This window comes from Lotus japonicus, chromosome 5 (assembly GCF_012489685.1).
Source record: "Lotus japonicus ecotype B-129 chromosome 5, LjGifu_v1.2".
Taxonomy (NCBI): Eukaryota; Viridiplantae; Streptophyta; class Magnoliopsida; order Fabales; family Fabaceae; genus Lotus; species Lotus japonicus.
In genome coordinates this window covers 16,522,992-16,546,266 of record NC_080045.1, presented here as the reverse complement: position 1 = coordinate 16,546,266, position 23,275 = coordinate 16,522,992, and the positions used below count along the sequence as shown (strand labels likewise).

Sequence of the window (23,275 nt, the reverse complement as noted above, 5' to 3'; positions counted from 1 at the left end):
AACCAAGAAGTAAGTTGCGTATGGTTTGGTAATTTTTTTAGTAATAAATTGAAGAATTCATTAGTAATTGTTTGTGCATTTTGTTCTTGTGAAAATAGTTCAATTCTGATTATGTTATACCTCATCATGCTATGAATGTGATAAATGGCTTTTCGATGTTCCCACAATTTTCTTCAACTCAAATATTCTACCATCACCTCGGTTATGTTACACCTGCCAAGACAACTACAGTCGTTTTTAATTTTTGAAAGCCAAATATTTTGATTTATGAAACATCTATGTTGGGTTGATTACATTGAACAATACAACAACTATTTTTCTTTTGGAAGCCATGTATTTTGGTTTGTAAACATTTGTTTTGGTTTTTCTTTTGGAAGCCATATATGTTGGCTTGGTTTATTAAACATCTATGTTGGATCCGTGATCTTCAATCAACGTGCTCCATTGCCATTGCAATTAAGCTATTTTTTGCTTATTTTTAACTAGGTGTGGTTAATAGCTTATTCAAGGTTATACGAAATTTAGGCTTCTTTATGAGGTTATTTTATGGAAATTTCTTGTGATAAACTTATTTTCATAAAATGCTCAGAATTGGAACCCAAATGACAACAACGACAAGTGCTATAAGCTGTGAGTCTTGTGGAAAGTCAGTAAGAAGGCCTTAATACCAAACCAAACTAGACCGCGAGCACCCTAGTCTTGATGTATTTGAGGAAAAAAGAGGAAATTGTGGTCGATTTTGAGACTCTAGCTATATGGCATTGCAAACACAAATAGATGTGGGACTCTGCTACCACAACACTGCAGAGTGTAGTAGAAGAAGATGATGTGAAGTTAATATAAAAGGATGACAATTGAGAAGAGAGATGAAATATCTGCGGAGACTCTTCACTTGAAAAATTACTGAGGCTAAACTTTAATTGTTAATAAAGTGAAATGATTTGTTTGTAACTAATTTTAAGTATATTTTCATAAATATATTTATTTTTAAAAATAAACATATAAACAAGATTATGTGTAAAATGAGTCAGCATTAATTAAAAAAAAAAAGTTAATGCTGACTCATTTTACACATAATATTTAGTATCGGTCCAACTCATTTTGGGTACCACACCTTAAACTAACTTTAAAATTTAATATTCATATAATTTTTTAGCAAATATCCCATTAAAAAATAGTTAACCCTATATATATATATATATTTTTTTTGAGATTAAGTTCTATGCATTGACAATGTAAATAAGTTTTACGCAGTCATTTAATTACATCCCTCCATTTTGCTACCTTATCAGTGATTTTGAATTTAATAATTTTTAAAATAGAAAATGGAATGTTGTAATTTAATGAATGTGTAAAACCTTTTACACTGTCGGTCGGTGTGAGTATATAGAAATTAATCTCATATTTTTTTAATCTATATATTAATAATTAAAAAAAAACCCTATATATATTGATTGTACCTTTCCTTTCTAACTCAGCACTTAGCAGTGTAGAAGAGGGATTTGGGTTTGGCACCCATGTATTCAATACGGAAATTTAATTTCCGTTTTCAAAACGGAATTTAAAATTCCGATTTGTTTTTTATATGCAATGAACGGTTGAAAATGTGCCACATATGCTAAAATACATAACGGTTTTTTAATTTCCGTTTTTTTCGTATTAAAATCGGAATTTAAATTCCCGTTTTTAATAAAGTGGGGTGCGAAACCCAATAGGTGGGCTGCCAAACCAAATTCCCTGTAGAAGAGGAGATAGCAATCGAAAATTACACCCAGGCACTGCACAGTGCACAGTATATATTGAGACATTGCTCCGTTTCAAATTTTCACTCTTCATTCTCAGAAACCGTCCAACTCATGGACCCTCAACCTCCGGCCACCGCCGCCGCCACCGCTCGGAGCACCTCTGAACCCTCACAATCTCAACCACCATTACAACCACCATCTTCTCTCCCTCAAACTTCATCATCGACAACCCCTCCCATCTCAGCACCACCCCATCCTCCCCAAAACCCTAACCCAACCCCAATTCCAGCCCCAAATCCAAACCCAAACCCAATCCAAATCCAAAATCCTAACCCAATCCACAACCCAAACCCTAGACCCACTCCAACTCCTCCACAACCTCGCCCTCCCCCCACATTCAACCGAGCTCCTCCGCCGCAGCAGCAGCAGCCGTCGCATTTCTCGCACTTCTCATCGCTTCCGCCTTCCTCCGCTCCTTCTCCGTCGCCGGCGTCTTCTTTTAATTCCACTCCCTCGCCGTCGATTCCCGCCCCCGCAGCCGCGCCGAGAGGTGGCATGGCGATCGGTGTACCCGCGCACCACCAGAACCCCTCCCCTCCGTTCTCCTCTACCTTCGGTCAACATTTTGGCGGGTTGGGTCGACCTGGAGTCAATGTTACCGAATCTACCTCCAATTCTGGCTCCTCTCAGGTAAGGCATACACTTCACAGTGTTTTGTTCGATCCACCATTGACATTTTTCAATTTCAACCAGGAATGTAAAGTGCTATTTATAACTGTTGATTGATCTTATGATAAACTGATGATTATCAAGTTCTTGGATATCCACTGATGATTTTGCACAAATTATCAAGTTCTTGAATATCCACTGATGATTTTGCAATTAACTGTTTTAACACACTTTAGAACAGTTCCAAAGTGTATGCTTTACTTTCGAGGTCTAGTCGTTAAATTACGAGCATTTTGATGTTTGAAGCTTTGTGAATAAATATTACTACTGTTTATTCATTTTGACTAGTTGTTTGTAACGTTCAGGTTAGAACGCCCATGCAAGGGATGGGGATGTTAGGATCTTTGGGTTCAAGTTCTCAAATGCGGCCCGGTGGACTGCCTTCACATCAACAGAGACCAGTTCAATCATCTCTTAGACCACAATCCTCTACCCCAAATACTCAACCTGCTGGTTCACAAGTTAGTCTTTTTGGCTTACTTTGTGAACCTTTCCCTCTACTCTAGCTTTGGTGTTTAATTTAATTTGAATGTTATGAGCTTGACCGTGTCTTTCAATTCTGGGTTTTTGTATTTTCTGCTTGGTTAGTCATAGGAAGTGTGATTGGATTTCAGATGGAGCGGGATGTGTTTGAGAATATATGTAGAGTGGTTCTAGAAATTGGTGTTTTTGAATTTTACGCTTTCGCCTTTTATATGAGATTGTAAAATAAAAATTCATCTGCCTGAGAAGACTGAATTGTTTATCAAGTCGAATAAGGTACCCTTAAGTGCACGTCTCACTTTTGAGATAGCAGCTTCTGTTTCTGCAAGGAGAACAATGGTTCTCCCAGGTTTAGGGTTGGTAAAGGAATACAAGAATTCAGATTTGTATGTGAATAAATGCATTGTTGTTAATAGCGGATGGCGGAGAGCCAAAATCCTGCCATATTTGACAAATAATGATGGCGGGATATCGGCCATGACGGAGAGTAAAAACCTGCTATGGCTGATATTTGATAACACTGAGTAAAGGTGTTGAGCATTTTTTATTTCTAATTGTTTTAAGAGGTTTGCTCACTTTTATGTGTCATACTGTAATGCTTGTGCTTCGCATACCAACATACATATTTTGGGGGAAAATGTAGGTCATTTCCTAATTGGTTACATTTTCTTTAGAGCTTCCAAGGCCATGGACTTATGAGACCCTCATCGGTGGGATCACCTGCTGCTCCATCTCCAAGTGCATCACAAAGTATGCAGTCACTTAATCAGCCATGGTTGTCGTCTGGGCCACAAGGGAAGCCTCCTTTGCCAACGCCATCTTATAGGCAGCAATTGAACCCACAATCCTTGCCGCAAAGGTCGCATATTTCTCAGCAGCAGCAGTCCACGGCAACACCTTCACAGCAGCAGCAGCAGCAACCTTTGCCATCTAATCAATCACAGGAGCATTTTGGGCAACAGGTTCCACCGTCAAGGGCTCCACACGTGGCTCACCCACCACAGGTTACAAGGCTTCAGGGGCCAGGAAATCAGAAACCTTCTTCTCTTATGGCTGCACAATCTAGTGCAGTTCAACCAGCGACTCAAACTAGATTAGCAAATGCAGATACTGATGAATCATGTAATAGTATTCTCAGCAAACGAAGTATCCAGGAGTTATTCAATCAGGTGAGTCACACACGTGGTCCATACTTTTTCTCAGTTCATATTCTAATCACCAGCACCTATTGTTAAATAAAATGTACAGTTATATAGGTTGTTATCCTAGTATGAATGCCAAAGGTCTGTTATAGAAACTTCCTAAGTTTATACATAATGACAGTAAGTCAAGTAATTTGAATTTTGAAATATATAGGGCTTGTAATTATCATTTGATTAGTTCTCATTCTATATGACCTGTTTATATTCAATAGAAGTCGTTGATTTCTCCAAGGTTCATTCATTAAATTTGTGATACCCCAGGTCCACATTAGACGTATAAGGAATTGGATGATGGCTTATAAGCATTTGGAGCTACTAAGAATCTAATATAACTCGGGTTAGCTTTTGGGGTTTGTAGTTTGTCCAAGCATACTATTAGGACCAGTCATGCTTGGGCAGTTGGACCCATACTATGGAAGGGTGTAACTGCTTTTTATGCTAGATCTTATCAAGGTTCTAAGGTGTTCTTAGAAAAGAACTGTTTTGCTAATCTGTTCTCTTTCTGTTCTACTTTCTGATTTTCTATCCTTCCACAATGAAGGTCCTGCAAGGCACCTTATTTTTAATTAAAAAAAGTCACGTACTGCTAGAGGGTTCATGGTAATTTAATATAATAAATAGTCAGATTTTTATTGCATGAGTTTCTCAGTTTGGTTAATTACATTGCTCATGATTTGAAAAATGTAATAATGGAAAGAGAAGTGTGAGAATGAAGTTAAGCGGATGTTATAAAGTATAATGGAATAAATATGATAACTTGATTAGATTATTATGTTACAAACTTGAACACACTTTTTGGAAGTTGGGCTTTTAGTTTTATTTCTCAAGGAATTTCCATTGGGAATATTGCTACAGCTACTGTTGCGGACTTCCTCTCGTACTCTAATCACACTTAATAAAATTATTGTATGTTATCTTTTTAATCGATTCATGAATTTCAAAAATATATTTAAGTGTTTGAGAAGTGTGTGAAAGCGTCAAACAGTATCTGAGTGACATATTTGGGCAACAGCTCAGTGGCATGAATGCTTGATTTATTTATTTATTTATTTACGTGTAGGTTTGATTGTTTATTCCTTTGAATTCTCTGACCTAACCTCTATAGGTTTGTGCTACGTACTGTTCTCTTTTAGTTGTAGTTTTTTTTTTTATCTTCATAGTTGTTTACCTAAAGTATTTCCTTTTATCCTTCAGTTGCTTACACTTTTACTCATTCAAGTTAATGGAGGATGTGCATGTACAATTATATTAGCTAAATTATGAACTATTTAACAAATGTAAGCATGTATTTTTCATTGAAATACATTACTGAAAACTGTTATAACATACGGAGTGTATGAAAAAGAAGATTAATGATCAAAAAAAGAAAAAGAAAGTGAAGATTATATCATTCACTGCAGTGCTTTAGCTCTAGGACCATTTAACTGCTTACAGTTGCTTGTTGATGATTCCTGAACCCTGATACACTTTGTTCTGTCAAAACACACCTCTGCTTTCATTTAGACATCTTGGATGAATTCCTTTTTGACTATGGAATGCAACATGGTATAATGCATTTAAAAGTTGATGATTTGCGATGGCTCTGTGAGCTTCTCAGAGCTTTATTTTCGTGAAACATGCTTGTTCCGTGGCCTATATTTAAATTTATACTTCATTGGTAGGTTGATCCATTGGAGAAGTTGGATTCTGAAGTTGCAGATGTTCTTGTGGAAATTGCGGAAAATTTCCTCGAGACTGTAAGTATTTTTATTTAGTTTTGTTGTGTTCTACGGACTGATAGGATTTTTCACAGAAATTTGTTGAATTTATCTGCTATCTTGTTTTGATTCTAAAGCTATCTCTTACTATCTCATGTAATTGTTTGGACTTTTTATGTCTAAGCATAGTTGTTGTTTGCACTTACATTTTGTTTAGCCTGTCTATTGATTTGAATATGAAAGTAGAGAAGCACATTTGGGAGCTTTCAGCTTTTCTTCTTCTATCTTTCTGTTCGTTGTACATATTTCTGCTGCTTGGTGTTTTGTGATTCTTTTTTTTTCCGGTCTTTGACGTATGTTGCCACCCGTTCGGGAAACGGTTGCTTGTCCCTCCCAACAAATGTCTTGTGATTCTAATTCTTTTGGTATATTTTTTTTTTGTATTGATTAATTGATTATTGCATACACCATTATTTATATGATTATTAGTAGAAAATCAGCCTGTTTCTGTTTAACATATTAATTTTACAAATAATGCAATTTTCTTAAATTTATTTTGACAATTTTAAAAACTTTGTTCTATAAGATCCTAAATTTTGACATGCAAATGAACTAAAAATAAAAAACTTTCATTGATATAAATATCTAAAAGTTCATTATTTCGAAATTTAATTTGATATTTTCTCTCAAGTTATTATTCTTTAGTACCTAAATACCATCCATCTTTAGCGTATAATATTGCTTTTAAATATTAAGACTATTAAGATTTTGTACATTAAGAATAATGAAAGTCATATTATAAAAACTCATTATCACTCAAACTCAATGCATGGAATATTTATCGCATGTTTGGATTTACTTTCAATCCTTCCAAAATCACTGCTCCCGTCATATACCTACTCCTAGTAGCTTTTTCTGGAATAAATTGTCCAAAGATGAATACCTATCAGGTTTCTAGACACATTAGTAGTGTTCTCAATCCCGGATAGCGTGGACCCAAAACATGCTAGCAGTATAGCGCATAGTGGGATGATGGCTTTGCTGAAATTTTATATAATTTCTATTTTATAGATATATCAGTGCTAAAACATGATTAAAAGTACTCAACTCATGTTATTCATAATTAATAACAGAAAAGAGTGAACACAGACAAAATGCAACTGCAAAAAATAGGTAAACAAATAATAACTAGAAGAAAGACAAGATAAATCACAAACAATCAACCAAAGAAATAAAAATAGGAGAGAAAAGAACAAACTATCGTAGGAAGTTTCTTAGATTGAGAAATGTTTGGGCAGCTGGAGCCTAGAGGGGTCTTCGGATGGACATTAGATACTCGTCGGAAGTCTAATGGTGGCTGGTCAACAGTGGTTTGCCGCCTGAGGACGGTTCAGAACTCCAAGTTCACAATGCGTAATTTAGACACGTGAAGAGAAGCAGTTTTTATAAGTATTTCGAAGTGAAAACCCTGGAATACCCTTTAAAATTTTCACTAACACTTAAATTTGAAGATAATTCTAGGGTTTTTGCTCTCTTCATTTTAGTCCTGTGAAGAGGGGTAAAGGGAGGCAAAAGAAAATGTTGGAAGGTATTAAAACTGTGACCTATGGTCAATAATATCCCACAAAATTTGGTTTTTGACTGAGCGCAATGACGTCGTGTGATCTAGATAGTCGGCCTCACTTAGTGGGATAAGACTTTTGTTGTTATTGCATATTAGTAAACTCATGTTTTTATTGGGTTTAAAGATATCTTTTTTAATAAAATAAAGAGACATGTATATTATGAAGAGGTTTCTTTTATATATACTCGATGGTTATAACTGTATGTTTTTCATCCGTTGTTGATAATTTAAGCCCCAATTAATTGTGTTGGCTTGTTTATGATTTACTCTTTGTAATGAATTATTTTCTTTTGAAAATGTAGTTTCCCTAGTTTGTATACCAACTATGCTCACAATTACTCTTGGCATTTTCTACAGAATTCTCTTATCCTTTTTCCCCCCTATATGTACTCATAAGATTGTTTCCAATAATGAATATTCTTCTATCTATCATTTAAATAGATAACCCGGTCTGGTTGCTCACTAGCTAAGCATCGGAAATCTTCAACTTTGGAAGCCAAGGACATCCTTTTACATCTTGGTTAGTTACGGAAAAATTTATCCGTCCTCAGATTTTATTTTTAGCAGTTCTCAGTTCTCACACTTCATATCGGCATTTTTATAGAGAAAAGTTGGAATATGACACTTCCTGGTTTTGGTGGTGATGAGATTAAAAGCTACAAAAGACCGGTTAGAATTCTCAATCCTTGCTACATCTTATAGTTAAGTTTTCGTTGATTGGTTTATTTTCTTTCGAATTCATATTATTTGCTTGTGCTTTTGTGATGGTTTTGCAGGTTCAAAGTGAGATTCACAAGGAGCGTCTAGCGGCTGTAAGTTTAGTCTCGTTTACTCTTCTTATTCCTGTAGTTGTGATTGAACTTTTCTGCTAGCTCGAATACATGCAAGTATACTTTTTGTGCTACAGTTGCTATGTGTGTGTATGATTTTCTTTTTACTTTTTAACCTTTATTTGGTCCGGTCATGCATGTATATTATTATTATTTGATGACAGTTGTGATTATTTCCTTGTTAACTTGGTTACATTCTTTGCAGATAAAAAAATCATTGCTAGCAGCTGAGGCAGCACATGCTAAGGGCTCTTTTGGCCAGGCATCTGGTGGTGCAAAGGGTAGTCAGGGAAAGCCTCCTTTGAATATTATTGGCTCTCCCAACCTTAAAAATTGATTAGATGCATACTGTATTTATGCTTTTCACAGCAAGGGAGGATTTCCCTTTGACCAAGGTATGAAACCTATAATAACTTAAACAAGTATTCCTGCTTGCAGTTTTTCTCTGTAATCATTAATTAATTAATGGTATCTATATCCATTATTTGTCAGGGCCACATGAATCACGAATCATGAACCTAGAATGTGTTAAACCGGGTTCAACACTTCCACTTGAAACTTAATTGTGACATGAAGTGTTGCCTTTTGTCGTTAATACTGATTCCCGAGTACATGATGGAAGTTCAAGTTGGATTAAATTGTTTGTTCAAAGTGGAAAATCAAACACGTTGATCCTGATGAAATATTTAAATCTGCATGTTTTGTGCTCATAATGTACTATGGACGGGACTGGCACTGTTGTTTATGCTAATTATTGCCCTCAATCCATTTGAAGTCCATCTATTCCAATCAAATTTGTTTGACCTAGTCCATTCCATTTTGCTCTGAAAAAAAGGGCCGAGTCAGTTCCTTGTAGGAGGTTGTTGGGTTGGGACTCGGGGCTATAGGAGTGCAATACTCAAGTTACTTATCTTCTCAGCATTTTCTTGAGTTTTAGATCTATTTGTTCTTATCATGTGCATACTGTGTGGTCTAGTATATTTTATTTCTGAGCATTCCTTGTAGCAGAAGATGAGGTCTAATTTTGAAGAATTGCAGAAAATCAGATAAGGGGAATCAGGATTCAATATGAATTGTCTTACATGCGGAACAAAAAGAAAAACCCTTGTCTTCCACACGACTTTAAGTTTTGTGGACTGATAATCTTTTAAGCCATTGGTTGGGTCATTTCGTGATGTGTTTGACTTTATAATGTATATGCTTGCAATATCCTCAAATGGCAAATGCCTTTCATATAAAGTTGGCTTTCAAGTTCCAGCATCTGCAGCAGTCCCTTGGAAATTTGTGTCATAACTCATAAACGATTACAATGAAATGAATCTTTCGTTAGGAGTAACTTTTTTTTTTTTATATGATAGTGCAGGGGGTTTGAAAACTTACTGGGCTTCATTCAAGGTCTTTGGGCTTTTCTCATAAGAAATTTACACCGAAGGGACCTTTGTTTTTTGGTGCTTAATGTATTCTTCATTGGAGGCAATTTAGTTATAGCCGGGAACATTAACATCATTGTGTGGTTTACTCTCATATCGATTTTTTTTTAATCTACAAGTCTTGAACCCGAGACCTTGCCTAATGGAAATTAACCATGTACCATTTGAATCAACTATTTGTTAGTGTAAGGACTTTTGTATGATTAGGTACCTAAACAAAAATACTAAAGTTTTGAAAATATATTTTAATAAAAATTGTATACTTTTCATTTGACCTTTAAATACAGTGCGCCTATAATATGATGGTGTAAGTGTAAATGATAGCATAAGGACTCAATTATAGGCCAATTTGAGACATGAGGGGCGAGCGTACCACACATACTTAATGAAGATTCTTTACTATCTCTGGTCCTCAATTAAACACGCTAAACCTCAATTAAACATGCTAAATGATAGCTAAAATTGTAAGTGGAATGGAATCAAAATTGTAAATGGAATGGAATCAGTATATTTCATTGTGGATTTTATGTCATAAATTCATGCATCTTCTGGGTGTGATTGCAATTCACCGTTAGCTTCTAGGATTAAAGTCTACCATGATGTGCCTACTGCATAAAGGTATGTGAAGGTTTCTGACTGCCTCTAAAGATGTTCTATATCCATGAAAACCGCCACCAATGCATAGCATATGCAATACCTTGTGTTCTCATGTAGCACATTAGAAGCCACTAGGGGTATCCTAGGATTTCATTTTACACCAAACCTGAGCTACTCGTAAAGAAAAGATATGTTTTGCGTGGGTCGGATCGAAATTCAGGTATGTGGGTTGTATGAGGGATACACACGATTAAAAATGGTCTGTTTCAGATTTGGAAAATATATTTCATTAAAACTCGATCCAACTGAAGGAAGTTTTAGTTAAAGCAATTCGTAGCAGACCTACATCGTATTCGTTGTATAAACAATAGTATATTTTCAATGGGATAGGTGGTATGTCTCACACGGTTCAATGTGTCACAAGATTCATCCAATGCATTGTCAATCACACTGCTATAGCAAACCTTTAACCTTTATTAGAGTTTTAAGACTTCAATAGAGTTTAAAAATTTCTTTCAAATTTCTTTTCTTCCTTTAACCTTGACATTTTTAACTTCAAAATTTTGGCTTCTTCTTTAAACACATTGCTATAGCAAACATAGTCATCCCATGAGTTGCGTCATCTCACTCGAACTCGAGAAGGTCACCTCCATTAACGAGCTCTTCTTGGTCAACTTGCTTTCTTTAATGCAGCAAGCTTCGATGTCTCTCACGCACGTCTTCCTACTATCACTAGGTCTCAACATTTGGGGAAGGTGGCGTCATTGTTTTCTTACGATATGGGAAGGTGACATTGTCGTCGTTTCTAGGATGTGATATTGGTCACCTGCGCACCATGTCTCCTCCGCCAAAGATCAGACGAACTCACCCGATTCACTCACGCTGCCGCATTACCTGATCCCAACAAACCCGCGTGCTTCCTTGGTCTAGATCGGTCCAGAGTGTAATATTGACTTGGTTTTCATTGAGTGAGCAAAAACATAACCAGACTGCCTGATGGATAGACATAGAAGCTACCATAAAAGAGCGTGAACTTTCTATGGATTACTTCAGCGTAAAAAGCCTTTGCCTTTTTTGTTTGGAACACATTATTTCTTAAGCATCCCTAATCATAATCAGGGTTACAATTTTACCCTTCAAAAATTCATAAAACGTGCTTTCGAAGCAACCAAAATCTTGTCTTTAGTGTAGCTAATATTAGCTACCTCGGGTTGGGCCAATAAGACCCGAGTGTTTGTTACAGTCTTGCAGAAAATGATTCAACCACTTGGTCGTCACCTTCATAATTAGTTCACTACCTTCACATTGCATTTTTTTTTCACATTGCATTAACATCAAGTACATAATTAGGACAACATTAGAAATTATAATGCAATATTTGAAAGGAAGAGAAACCCAAAGATAACAAATTAGCCGAACATTAGCCCCTATTATAAGGGCTAGATTATAAAAATGAAAAGAATCTATCTTCAATTCATGGTCTACATATATATAACTGCTTCAGGACTCTTGGGAAGGAAATGCTCTTTTCAGCTACTATTTTCTTCCACTCTAATGAATTTCTGACTTGTAGATCATTAAGAAACATCTTAGGTAACATAGCTATAGGATGTTATCCATATTTCATTCAGGAAAAAGGGTATAATTCATTGCATTTACGACTTTTCTGTTTTTCAAAGTCAATCTATATATGTAAAAGAAAAATTATGGTTGAGAATTGCCGGTGATATTAATTTAAGTCTAGGAGTATTTCATGAATGATCTTTGCATTACGTAAGTTTGAAGGAGTACAAGTGACTGAACCAAATATGAACCATTGCCTTGAAAATCAAGCCAGTGGAAAAAGACTCTGCTTCAACATTTTCTAAACACTCCATAATGAACGCTCTTAGTATTAATTCCAAACGCTGCTAAATCAAAGAGGCACCGTGTCCTATCCTGATTGTATATTTTTGAATTAAGAGAGTGAGAAACCTAATTTAAGAATATTTTAGGGGAGATGAGTGTATGTTGTAAAATAAAAGGGAAAAAATAGTGTAATTTAGGTTTCTCTTAGGAGATGGGGGAATAATTTACTCTTTATTTTTTACTACATTTATCCTTTATCCAGACAATCTTATTTGAGTTAGATAGGACTTTTATGAGCAATAAAGCTCTCCTTGCCAAATATTTAATATAATTGCATTCATTTGGACTTGACTTCGAGACCTCTCCTTAAGTAAGAATAACCACATGACAGTTGATCAACACGCTTGTGGTATCATAAATGAGTTTTTAGTGCATGATTTGACATAAGCCTTTCCAGAGAGAAATAATTATCATTTTTTAGAAGTTCTATCAGAAAACCACAATTAGTTTTAAAAAATAAACTAATTCAAACATTCAATTAATTTCATGTAAAAAAACCTAATGGATGTCAGTCACATTGGTTAAAACTTAAAAGTGACTATTTATATCTCTAAAGTTGAATGCACAATTTTTAGGAGTCACACTTTTAGAGATCATTTAAGTTTAAATTTACCATACATGTTGAACAAAATTTTCTTAATAGAGAATACTTGTGGTTAAAACCAACATCTCATGTAAAAAGAAGTAATACAACAAATTTAAATGAAGATCCTTTCAAGTTAACAAGTAACATGAAAATACAAAATTTTAACACAATATGCTTATATGCACATTTAGAACTTTCAGAATCAATTCCGCTATCTCAAAAACTCCTTTGACTAGCTTATCCCATAATCGAATCTACCATGTGCGAAACATGTATTCAATTCTTGAAGTTCTGAATTTACACTCACATTCACATCTGTCAGAATCAATTCTTCTACTATAAAAGCTATATATTAGAAGTAGCTTCTCCTAGAATCAACTCTCCTTCCAAAACCCACCATGTATCTAATTATGCACTGAATTCTTTACATGAGAGGATTGAAATCCTATTTGAACTTAAACCATCACACTGAAAAAGCCAAGCCGAAAAAGAAGCTAAGACAAAAGTCAAAACCAAATACCATTCTCATTTAATAAAGCAGGTAAACCAACTCTTTACCATTTTTAAAGTTCAGGTCTTATACTAGTTGCACTCGACAGTTACCTACTTTGCTGAAGAAATAGCCATTTCAACTCCCACATCGAACTGTACCCACTCCAACGACCAGAACAACTTTCTCATTTTACCTATGTCTATATATATTTCCTCTAAAACCAAAGACACAACATTGCCATTTTAGGAATCTTTATTCAAAAACATCCCCTTCAAGAAACTGACATTGTCATGGCTACGAGTTCGTCAACCGAAATGGCAGAGAAGATTTCATGGAACTGTGCTTTGTTTGTGGCACTGATGCTGGTGTTGAGTAGCTGCGAGTCAAGCACTAATGAGCATACGGTGGTTCAGAGGATGCATGAGAATAGTGTGAACAATTACTATAAGGCATGTGATGAGATATACGTGGTTCGTCAGGGAGAGACACTTCAAACAATCGGTGAGAAATGTGGAGATCCTTATATTGTTGAAGAGAACCCACATATACACGACCCTGATGATGTTTTCCCTGGATTGGTTATCAAGATTAACCCTTATACAAATAGATCATAGAAAAAGGTCTCAATTTAGCCTGGAATGTGTTTTTTTTTTTGGTTACAAAAAATGGTAGAACAGAGAGAAAGCACCTCCAGACTACCGGGCAGGGCGCCAGTGGCATGCTGGGGAGGTCTGGAATGTGTTTTTTCAACCTGAGGTTCTGGTTCAATAGCCAAAGAAGGTTATAGAAGCATGCCATGTATGTAAGGGTTTATGGTTTGATTGTCCATGTAATTAATTATAGCTCAACTTTCGAAGGAATGAAGCACACCCGTGATAGATACTTAGGTAGACATACATTTTCTGACGAAAAGTCATTAGATAATGTGTGGATTGTTAACCCTTACAATATTTTGTGTCGGTTAAAACTCCTACAAAACAGTATATTTAAAGAGTGTTTGCAGAAAATGAATGTCTAACTACCATTTTCAAAGGATAATATTTAAATGTGGTTATGGACTTTTTTTCTTTAACATTGGACGAATTTCAGATGTATACCTTTTCAACATTTTGATTTGGAAAGTGACTGGTATATTAATATAGTGCAAAAGTCCAATATATATTAATATACATACTAATATATATACTACTAATATTATAACATTGTAGTTTCTCGACAATATTCTATGCTGGTTGGCGCTTAATAATATTTGAGTTAAATTAAAAAAAAAACAATATTATAATGCCCCAAGCCCACTAAACATCATGTGTCAACACATCAATTAATTTTTTATTACTATATTAGAACAGTTTCGGACATCCAATCATCTCATTGGCCAAATTTAAGAAAAATAAAGTTGTTAAAGAAGTTTGAAATAAAGTTAGAACAAGTATCAAATCTAGCGCATGGGAGGAGAATACTCTCATTTTGTTCGTGATACATATAGTAGCTAGCACAAATGTAGTATTAGATGATATTCCTTAGAATTGTAGGAATGAGAGTTTTACTCACGAGATTTGTCTTAGTATGCAACTTTTAATTCCCGCAGAAAGTTAAATTTCTGTAGTATCACTGATTAAAATACAATGTGACGCCAAAGAATGTGATATGTACAAGAAAGTTAAATTTCTGTAGTATCACTGATTAAAATACTGTCTCACTTTCAAAGTGGGACAACTGACTCACTTTGAAAGTGAGACACCTGTCTCATTGTCTCACTTTTAAAGTGAACAGTTGTCTTACTTTCAAAGTGCGTGAGGTATGATATGGGTCGCACTTTCAAAGTGCGTTCGACAGATGTATTTTTGGATTTCTGAAATGGTTTTGAGTACAAATAGATGTGGGGGGGGTCTGAATAACAATTCCCCTTTTTTTTTTGCACTGTTCGTTAGTGACCATCAAAGACCACCACTAAACGCATATGTCAATTGTATGTCGTGCATTCTCAGATCTACCTATAAGTACTTTTCTAACAAAGCTTAGGAGCATACTAGTATAAACTGTGCGCTTGTGTTGAAGTGTCCAAATCTTCGATGCCAAAGCCATGATTCATCAGCTTGCGCTTTCATGGCAATGTTAGCTACATATTTGAAATTTAGAGGGAAGCTTTTGTTGCTCTTCTGCATCTTCACTTGGGCTATCTCAACCCTTTTGTCATGTTTGTCATAGATTCGGCATACATCTCCTTCAAAGTAAAGAGTGTAACATCTTTCTATCATTTGGCCAATGCTTAAGAGATTCTTCTTTAGGTTGGGAACTAGTAAGACATCACTGATGAGTTTCGTACCTTTCTTTGTCTCTTCCATGACGGTACCTTTACCTTTTGACTCCACCACTGCGCCATTTCCTAGACGAACTTTTACTTTGACAGAGTCATCAATAGTTTTGAAGATACTCTCATCCTTGGCCATATGATTGCTGCAACCACTATCCAAGTACCAGCTTCCTCCTGTTTCTCCAGCTGAGTCTTGGGTGACATAGAGAAGATATTGATCTTGCTCTTGCTCTTCTGTAAGGTTAGCTTGATGTCTATTTTTATTGTAGCAATATTTCTCCACGTGCCCAAACTTCTTGCACTAGTTGCATTGTGGCTTATCACGGTACCGACAATCTGCCTCGGCGTGACCTAGCCTTTTGCATATGCTGCATGGAGGATTTTTATCTTGACTGTTCTTGGAGAAATTTCTAGAATTGTCTCTTCTTCTAGAAGTTTCTCCATAATTCCTCTTCCCTCCATATCCTTTATTCTGCTGTCGAAATTTGAGCTTTGATTAAAAGGCATTTTCAAGTGTATCTTCCTCATGCCTACACAATCTTTGCTCATATGCTTCAAGAGAGCCCATTAGTTCTGTCACTGATAGAGTAGACAGATCTTTGGTCTGCTCAATCGTTGTCACGATTGAGTCATATTTTCGGGGAAAAGTAATTAGAATTTTCTCGACAATTTTCTTGTCAAGAATATCTTCCCCAAAGGCTCTCATTTGATTTACTATTTCTTTAATTCTAGAATAGTAATCTTTAACAGTTTCAAACTCTTTCATCTTTAAAAATTCAAAATCTCGTCTAAGAGTTTGTAGTTTCATGGAACGTACCTTGTCGCTACCTTGGAACTCCTCCTTTAACGTATCCCAAGCCTCTTTTGCACTTTTAGCACCCAATATTCTTGGAAAAATTGCGTCGGTCACTGCCTGTTACAAAGTGAATAGCGCCTTTGAATCTTTGAGCTTATTCTCCTTCAGCTCTTTCATTTGTGCTGCAGTGAGAGCTGAAGTATCTGCAGGAGCAGTATATCCTTCTTCTACGACATCCCAACAGTCTTGGAAGCAAAAATATGTCTTCATTTTTGCACTCCAATAATCATAGCTTTCTCCATTAAAAATAGGAACAGAGATAGATGAAGGTTGAGTGGCGTTAGCCATAGCTTAGAAAAATTATAGAAGTGGGTTATAAGTGCAAGAGAACTTTGAATAGAAGTTGGGATAGTTTTGAAATAGTAGGGAGGTAATATAACTACGCCCAATGTATGATCGAACGTAGCTCTGGTACCACTGTTAGTATTTGAATAATAGGATGGATGAATTTTGGGTAATAGTTGAAAACTTAGAACAAAGGTAGCAGAGGTTTTTGAAGTAGCCGTGTGGCTTGTATTGATTTTGTGAGATAGGTACAAGACTTTTTCTCACTTGATGTACCTCATTTGCAGCACTTCATTGCCTATTTATAGGCCTTGTCCACCGCCATCATGAAGGTGGATTAATACTAAAATATTGTTAGATCAATCTAGTTCTTTCATTCTAGAACTATCATGATAGTTTCCTTATTTTAATATTTACATCTTCTAAAGATTTCTAGAAAGTTGCATCACTTTCTATCAATTTCAGAAGAACAGAATAAAACATATTGACAGATAATATGGTTGCCATTCTAGTGTTAGTTACTTGGATAATACGTCATCTAGCCTAAAGATACCAAGGAGGTTCTCCTGCTTCAACTGTCTCGTCAGGGTTCAACGAAGACCTCATGTGGTTCATTGGTGAAGGGTTTTCAATGAGGTGTAGATCTGAAGTTGAATTTTCCTTCATTTCTGTCACTAATAGGTGGAAGAGTGAACGACTATGGATGTCAATGGTTTACATGGTGGTTGGAAAGTACTCATCGATTATGAATGGTTGGGACAGAGATGGGTTGACGGTGGCATTTTAGGTACTGACAAAACGTCTTCTAGTGTCTTTTTTTTTGCGTACGTGTTTGGAGTGTTGATCCGAGTGATGTTTGTGGTGGTTGAAGTTGGATTCATGGTTGTTAGGGTCACTGGGCTCTCAATCTTGAAACTGACTGACTCTGATAATGAGTCTCTATCTCATTTGGATGAAAAATTTAATGTTAAAGAATAAAAACAAAATTGTTAATTTTTGAGGGAGGAAAAACAATTTATTATAAGGACTAAAAATGAAAACGGATTATACTCCAAGGATCAAGATCTTATTTAAGCCTAAAACTAAAAAATGCCAAATGTAGCTAGGTCCATGTGGACTTCTGTCAAAGTTGGATGTGTTAAATGTAACATCATCTATATATATATGAAAATAATGTTTCCTTCTAGAAGCCTATGCTACATGTTCCTTCTTAAATGATTCATTTTCCCTCCAAAAAAAAACTCATTTCCACTTTTTTTGTCACATTAATTGCTATGTTCAATGATACATATAACAACATACACACTAAATTAATAATTTTGAAAAAGAGTTTATAAAAATATAAACTTAAAGAAATTTATTTTGAAACCAATAACTTCAGTTATTTTTTTTACACTTAGAAGTTAAAAAAATGGTTAAGAATAAAACATCAGTATTACTTTTGAAAACTATATGGTAAGCATATTAGTTCTTTTACTAATTAAAGTTTTAGTACTCCCACGTTTTTTATTTCATATGATCATCTCGGCAAATTTCAAAAAAAAAGCATATGATCATCTCTCACCATATTTAATATCCTCTACTATTATAAAATTTCATATTTTTAATGTAAAATTTACTTGAAATTATTTTTAAATATATCAAATATTATAAGAAAAATAAGAAATTCGAAAATATCAACATATAAATATTATATAATTTATTTTAATTAATTTATAAATATTAAATAGTTTATATAAGTAGAGTTTTTCAAATTTAAATTCAAATCTGTTAATTAAGGAATATAAAGAGCAATCAATACCAAATAATTATTACTATATTTATGTCTCTTATTCTTACAAAGATATATCTGCATATATTGGTCAAAAAATTGTTAATGCCCCGTATTCAAGTTCTCTACTTCTACTTTCAAAAAAAAAGTCTTCTACTTCGCATATTTTAATTATTTAGTTAATTTTATAAATACTTTAAACATTTAAATTAGCAACTTTTTCAAATTCAAATAATTTATTTAGCACAATCAATTTTGTGATTCAATTATAAAATATACACTTTTAAATGCTTCCATTATTCAGGGATATCAACTCCTAATCATTCCATGGAATGAAAAAAACTCTTAATAATTCCTTATTTAGTTATTCTAATTAATACTGTATAATATAATAATAAATCAAATCAGAATATATTTTTTGTTAGCAATTAAAACACACTAATTTAAATTGTAATTCTAATATGTTTACTATAAATTATAAACGCAAGACCTTCTTATTCGTTGTAACTCACGATTCTTCGTTATTTTTACTCATTCATGTTTCTCTTTGGTATCATTAAGGAGTTTGTTTAGATGCAATAACAATTTCTTAAAGGTACATTCTTTTTCACTCATGTTCTCTTCCCCCCTCATTCACTCTACCGTACTCATGTTCGCCAATTTCCTTTTGCTCCGTCATATTTTCTTTCAAGGTTAGTTTCATTCATATGCAGGGTTAATTTTCTATAGGTACTTTTAAAATGGTTTTGTTTGGATAATATACCCTTAAAATTAGTGCCATGCAAATTTTTCCTCTTTAATGTTTCTTCTAGGTAGCAGATGCTTCATAATAATTAACTAGATGTTTTGAAGAAAGTGATTCTTTCCTTCAGCGTTGATTTTAAAAGCTACGTTTTCCAAATAATAATTTATTTATATCTATATTTATATAAATATGAAAAGAAGGTAAGAAGGTTTTCTTTTAGAAGACCTATGCCACATGTCTCCTCTTAAGTAATTCATTTTCCCTTGAAAACAAAAAAAATAATTTCAACTTTTTTTATCTCATGAATTGCTAAATTTAATAATATTATGGCCACATACACAATACATAAATAATTTTAAAAAATGATTATAAAAAATAATATATCAACAAAAGTAAATTGCCACGTACCAATAATCACATTTATTGTATTTTTTGTTACACTCAAAGGTAAATTCTTTTTTTAAGAATAAAACACAGGTAATACTTATAAAAACTATCAAAGTAAGGATATAAATTCCAAATAATATTATTTTCAGCCCCTCCAAATTTTTGAAAAGATGATACAATACATGAACATTTCTAAACCTATTTCAGTTCATCCATTATTAAAAATTCCATATTAGATTTAATGTTTTTGAAAATAATCAATTCTGATTATAAAAAAATTCAATTTTTATTTTTCCTTAAATTCATAAAAATAATTGGAATCCTTTTTGTTTTAATTTTTTTTTGGAAAAGGCAAATATGTATTAAAAGGGACAAAGCCGAGTTCTAGCAACAGACAAGACACAAAGAAAAAAAAAACAAAAATCAATGTATATTGTATCTTTAAATTTTTAGTCCTAAAATTCATTTATCTTTTTTCCCTTAATATTATGGTTAAAATGATTTTAAAAGATAAATTAATTTTTTATGAAATTCAAAGTTCCTTTAATACTAGATTAATTATAAAATGTGGTGATGAGAAAATGAATTTTTGAAAATACAATAAATATTGAATTTTTTAATTTTCAGCATCTTATATTTTTATTTTGAATTTTTCAAAAATTTTCCAATTGCATAAATACTTCCTATTTTAGTTACTACAAATTTTATTAGGAGTGCAAGCGGGTTTAGTCTGATCCGCGAATCCAATCAAACCAATCCAAACCGAACACATTGTGATGGGTTGGATTAGATCATTAGTTCGGTTCAGATTTATTTATTGAATCCGATCACCATCCGTTCAGGTATCATATTTGGGGATTGAAAAAATGATCAATCCGAACCAATCTAATGAATTGAGAATTTTTTTACATTAAGCTCAAACATTTTCAACCCATTACATTACATATTTATTTTTGTATTAGAGGTGTTATTTTTATTTAGATTATATGGATTATGTCATTATCGAATGTTCTGTTCTTTGAAAATGTTAGATTTTTCTATTTTGTTTATAATTTTTCACGTTTTTAGATTCATTTTCGTGCATATTTCCAAATAATATTTTTTTATTTCAAATCCGACAATCAGAACCGAACCAATCCGATTGAGATCTGGTTAGTTTTTCTTCGAATTTAGAATTAAAAATCATGAAATCTGAACCAACTCAAACCGAACATTTTAGATTGGTTCAGACATTTAAGCACCATAAATCTGAACCCATCCAGTCCGATTACACCCCTAAATTTTATTTCCTAAAATTAATGCCTCTAATTAATTCCTAAAATTAATGAGTATAATTAATTATTGTTTTGAAATTCAAATTTTGAAAACGTTGGTGCTCAAGAATTGATAATTTATTGGAACAATGAAATAATTTGTAATAAATAACTAAATTTTTTAATTAGATTAGACAAGATTAATTAAAGAATTGAATTTTCAAAATGGAATATTCCACATTTTCGAAATTAAATTGATATAATTTATTAAATTGATATAATTTAATTAATGAATCCTTTAAACATCTTTGGGATTTCTTATGAAAAAACTGATCCTGTTTTTTTTTTTTTTTCTCCATTCGTCTACTGCATGGTAAGTATTTTCAACTTTTCATTTTTCAGTTTCTCAATTCGTTATTCGATTTCATGTTAAGGAACTTTCACCTTCAATTTTTCTTTCATTTAAAACAACTATAGAGAAAAATAATTTATCAATCATGTGCAAGGTAATGCTTTTTTATCTTAATGCAATAATAATTAATTTTTCTATACATGCACATTGGTTAGAATTCATTTGCTCTTTTGAGACATTTGTCACATTATTTCTTTAATCTATAACATTCTCTTTCACCCGTTCTTTGTGACATTGTGTTTATCTTATTTTGATTTATTGTTTTCAGAGTTTTATTCAATTTTTTATTTTATAATTCTCCACCACCACTATATGATCGCAATATTATAAGTTTATTATTATCCTCTTATTCACTCCTTTTTATTTGTTGTGTAAAATTATTTATTTCATGTTTCATGATAGGGTGTTCGAGGTTCGGTTTTAAAGGAAAAATTCATCTGATCTGATCGTTATAGTTTTATAATTTAACCATTCAATCCTTTTTTTTTCAAATCCAAACCAATTTTTATCAGTTTGGATTGGATTGCATTTCAGTTTTTCAAAGAAATTAAAAATCTTGAAATAAATAACGAAATAGAAAATAAAATCATAAAACAAGTAGCACTGCAAAAGTCACAGAGAGAAGATATCATGCTTAAGACTAACATCAATATTTTAAAAAATGAATTAAATACGCATTGATATGATGAATGTTAAGTGATGACTGTGATTTGTAACACTATTGCATTTCATGTACAATATCTAATTAACTCTATCTAAGTTGATTATCAACCAATGTTACAAACGTATTGTTTTGAGAGGCAAAGAAGCAGAACATTGATTTTACTTTCGCTGAATGAAAAGAAGACATATGTCTTCTAACTTGGAAACGGTTACATACATTACGGTAAAGGTTTGGGTATACATGAAATAAAACATTATAAGTATGGATAAATGGGTAATTATGTATGTCAAAATTTAAATAAATAAATACTTTCGGTTTGGATTGGTTCGATTTTTAACATGGGAACTAAATACGTTCGGTTTTGAGTTGGCGCTGAGTCTGGTTGTTTGGCGAGGCTCTCGATTCCGCTCTGCCACTGCCGCCGCTTGCACCCTTGGTTTCTGCTGCTCTTGAATGTTCTTCGTCCATTGATTGTTGGGTGTGGCTTCGTTTTGATCGACCGGGTCGTCGTTTCTCCTCCCTAGTTTGAGGCCGTTGCTGGATTGGTTCCCTTAGTCTCTGTTTATCTAATCGTTTGTTTTTCTTTTAGGATTTGTTCTCAGCTTTTGGCAGGGGTTTGGTTGTTGCTTGATTTTCTGGGTTGTAGGGGTTTTGGGTCTTTGGATGGGTTTTGGTGGGTGTTTGTTGGTTTTTTTAGAGGTTTTTGGGATGGTTTTTGCTGTGATGGTTGGTTTTTGTCAGCCTCTTTTGGTTGGCCAGGTTACTGCACCCATGTTGTTGAGAGGGGTTGTTTCTCAACATTATCTATTATTTATACTATTTCTCTTTTCGAAAAAAAAAAAAACAAACCGATCCATTCACAAAATATCGGTTTTTGCGGTTTTCGGTTTTTTTAGTTATCGGGTTTTGGTTTTTTGAATCGGTTTGAGCAATTTTAATTCCTTTTAGTTCGGTTATGAACACTCTTATTTCATAATCCTATTATTTACTCATTCTTTCATTTTTGATTCACCATTATATATTGTTTCACCCTTTTTTTAAATCATGAAGGGGAAAGACAGAAATCCTTCAATTTATCTGCTTGGATTGATAAAATGGATTTTTCCTCCATCGTCCCTGGTAGGCGGTGGTTACCAAAGGTATGATCGAAGAGCCAAAGACAAAAAAGGGGAATGAGTTCAAACTTAAAAATAATAGCCACGTGAGACTTTATTCAAAAATAAGAGAAGCCTTTGGATCTAAATAATTTTCGTACATTATCTAT

At 33.7% G+C, this 23,275-nt stretch overlaps 1 protein-coding gene and 1 long non-coding RNA gene across 3 annotated transcripts; one reads left to right on the top strand and one right to left on the bottom strand.

Moving 5' to 3' along the window:
• Window positions 1-1,778: 1,778 nt before the first annotated feature.
• Window positions 1,779-9,949, top strand: LOC130717572 (transcription initiation factor TFIID subunit 12). 2 transcript variants are annotated; one of them, XM_057567834.1, is made up of 9 exons: window positions 1,779-2,435; window positions 2,780-2,935; window positions 3,632-4,126; window positions 5,821-5,895; window positions 7,922-8,000; window positions 8,085-8,149; window positions 8,257-8,292; window positions 8,516-8,705; window positions 9,674-9,949. In XM_057567834.1, the coding sequence occupies exons 1-8, from the start codon at window positions 1,857-1,859 to the stop codon at window positions 8,645-8,647; spliced, it is 1,617 nt and encodes a 538-aa protein (XP_057423817.1). In that variant the 5' UTR covers window positions 1,779-1,856; the 3' UTR covers window positions 8,648-8,705; window positions 9,674-9,949. The 2 variants fall into 2 exon arrangements, with proteins under 2 accessions (XP_057423817.1, XP_057423816.1); XM_057567833.1 differs by lacking the exon at window positions 9,674-9,949 and adding an exon at window positions 8,803-9,379.
• A 5,199-nt stretch (window positions 9,950-15,148) lies between these two features.
• On the bottom strand, window positions 15,149-17,036 carry LOC130721484 (uncharacterized). Its single transcript, XR_009013465.1, has 2 exons — window positions 16,456-17,036; window positions 15,149-16,110 (listed from the first exon to the last, which is right to left on the bottom strand). It is a non-coding gene; the product is annotated as an uncharacterized LOC130721484 (long non-coding RNA).
• Window positions 17,037-23,275: the final 6,239 nt, after the last annotated feature.

Excerpts from the sequence above, each read along its gene's own strand:
- LOC130717572 (XM_057567834.1), top strand. The coding sequence starts at position 1,857 with ATGGACCCTCAACCTCCGGCCACCGCCGCCGCCACCGCTCGGAGCACC. Across the intron at positions 2,436-2,779 it reads CCAATTCTGGCTCCTCTCAG|GTTAGAACGCCCATGCAAGG; the intron begins GTAAGGCATACA and ends TGTAACGTTCAG. Across the intron at positions 8,001-8,084 it reads GGACATCCTTTTACATCTTG|AGAAAAGTTGGAATATGACA; the intron begins GTTAGTTACGGA and ends GCATTTTTATAG.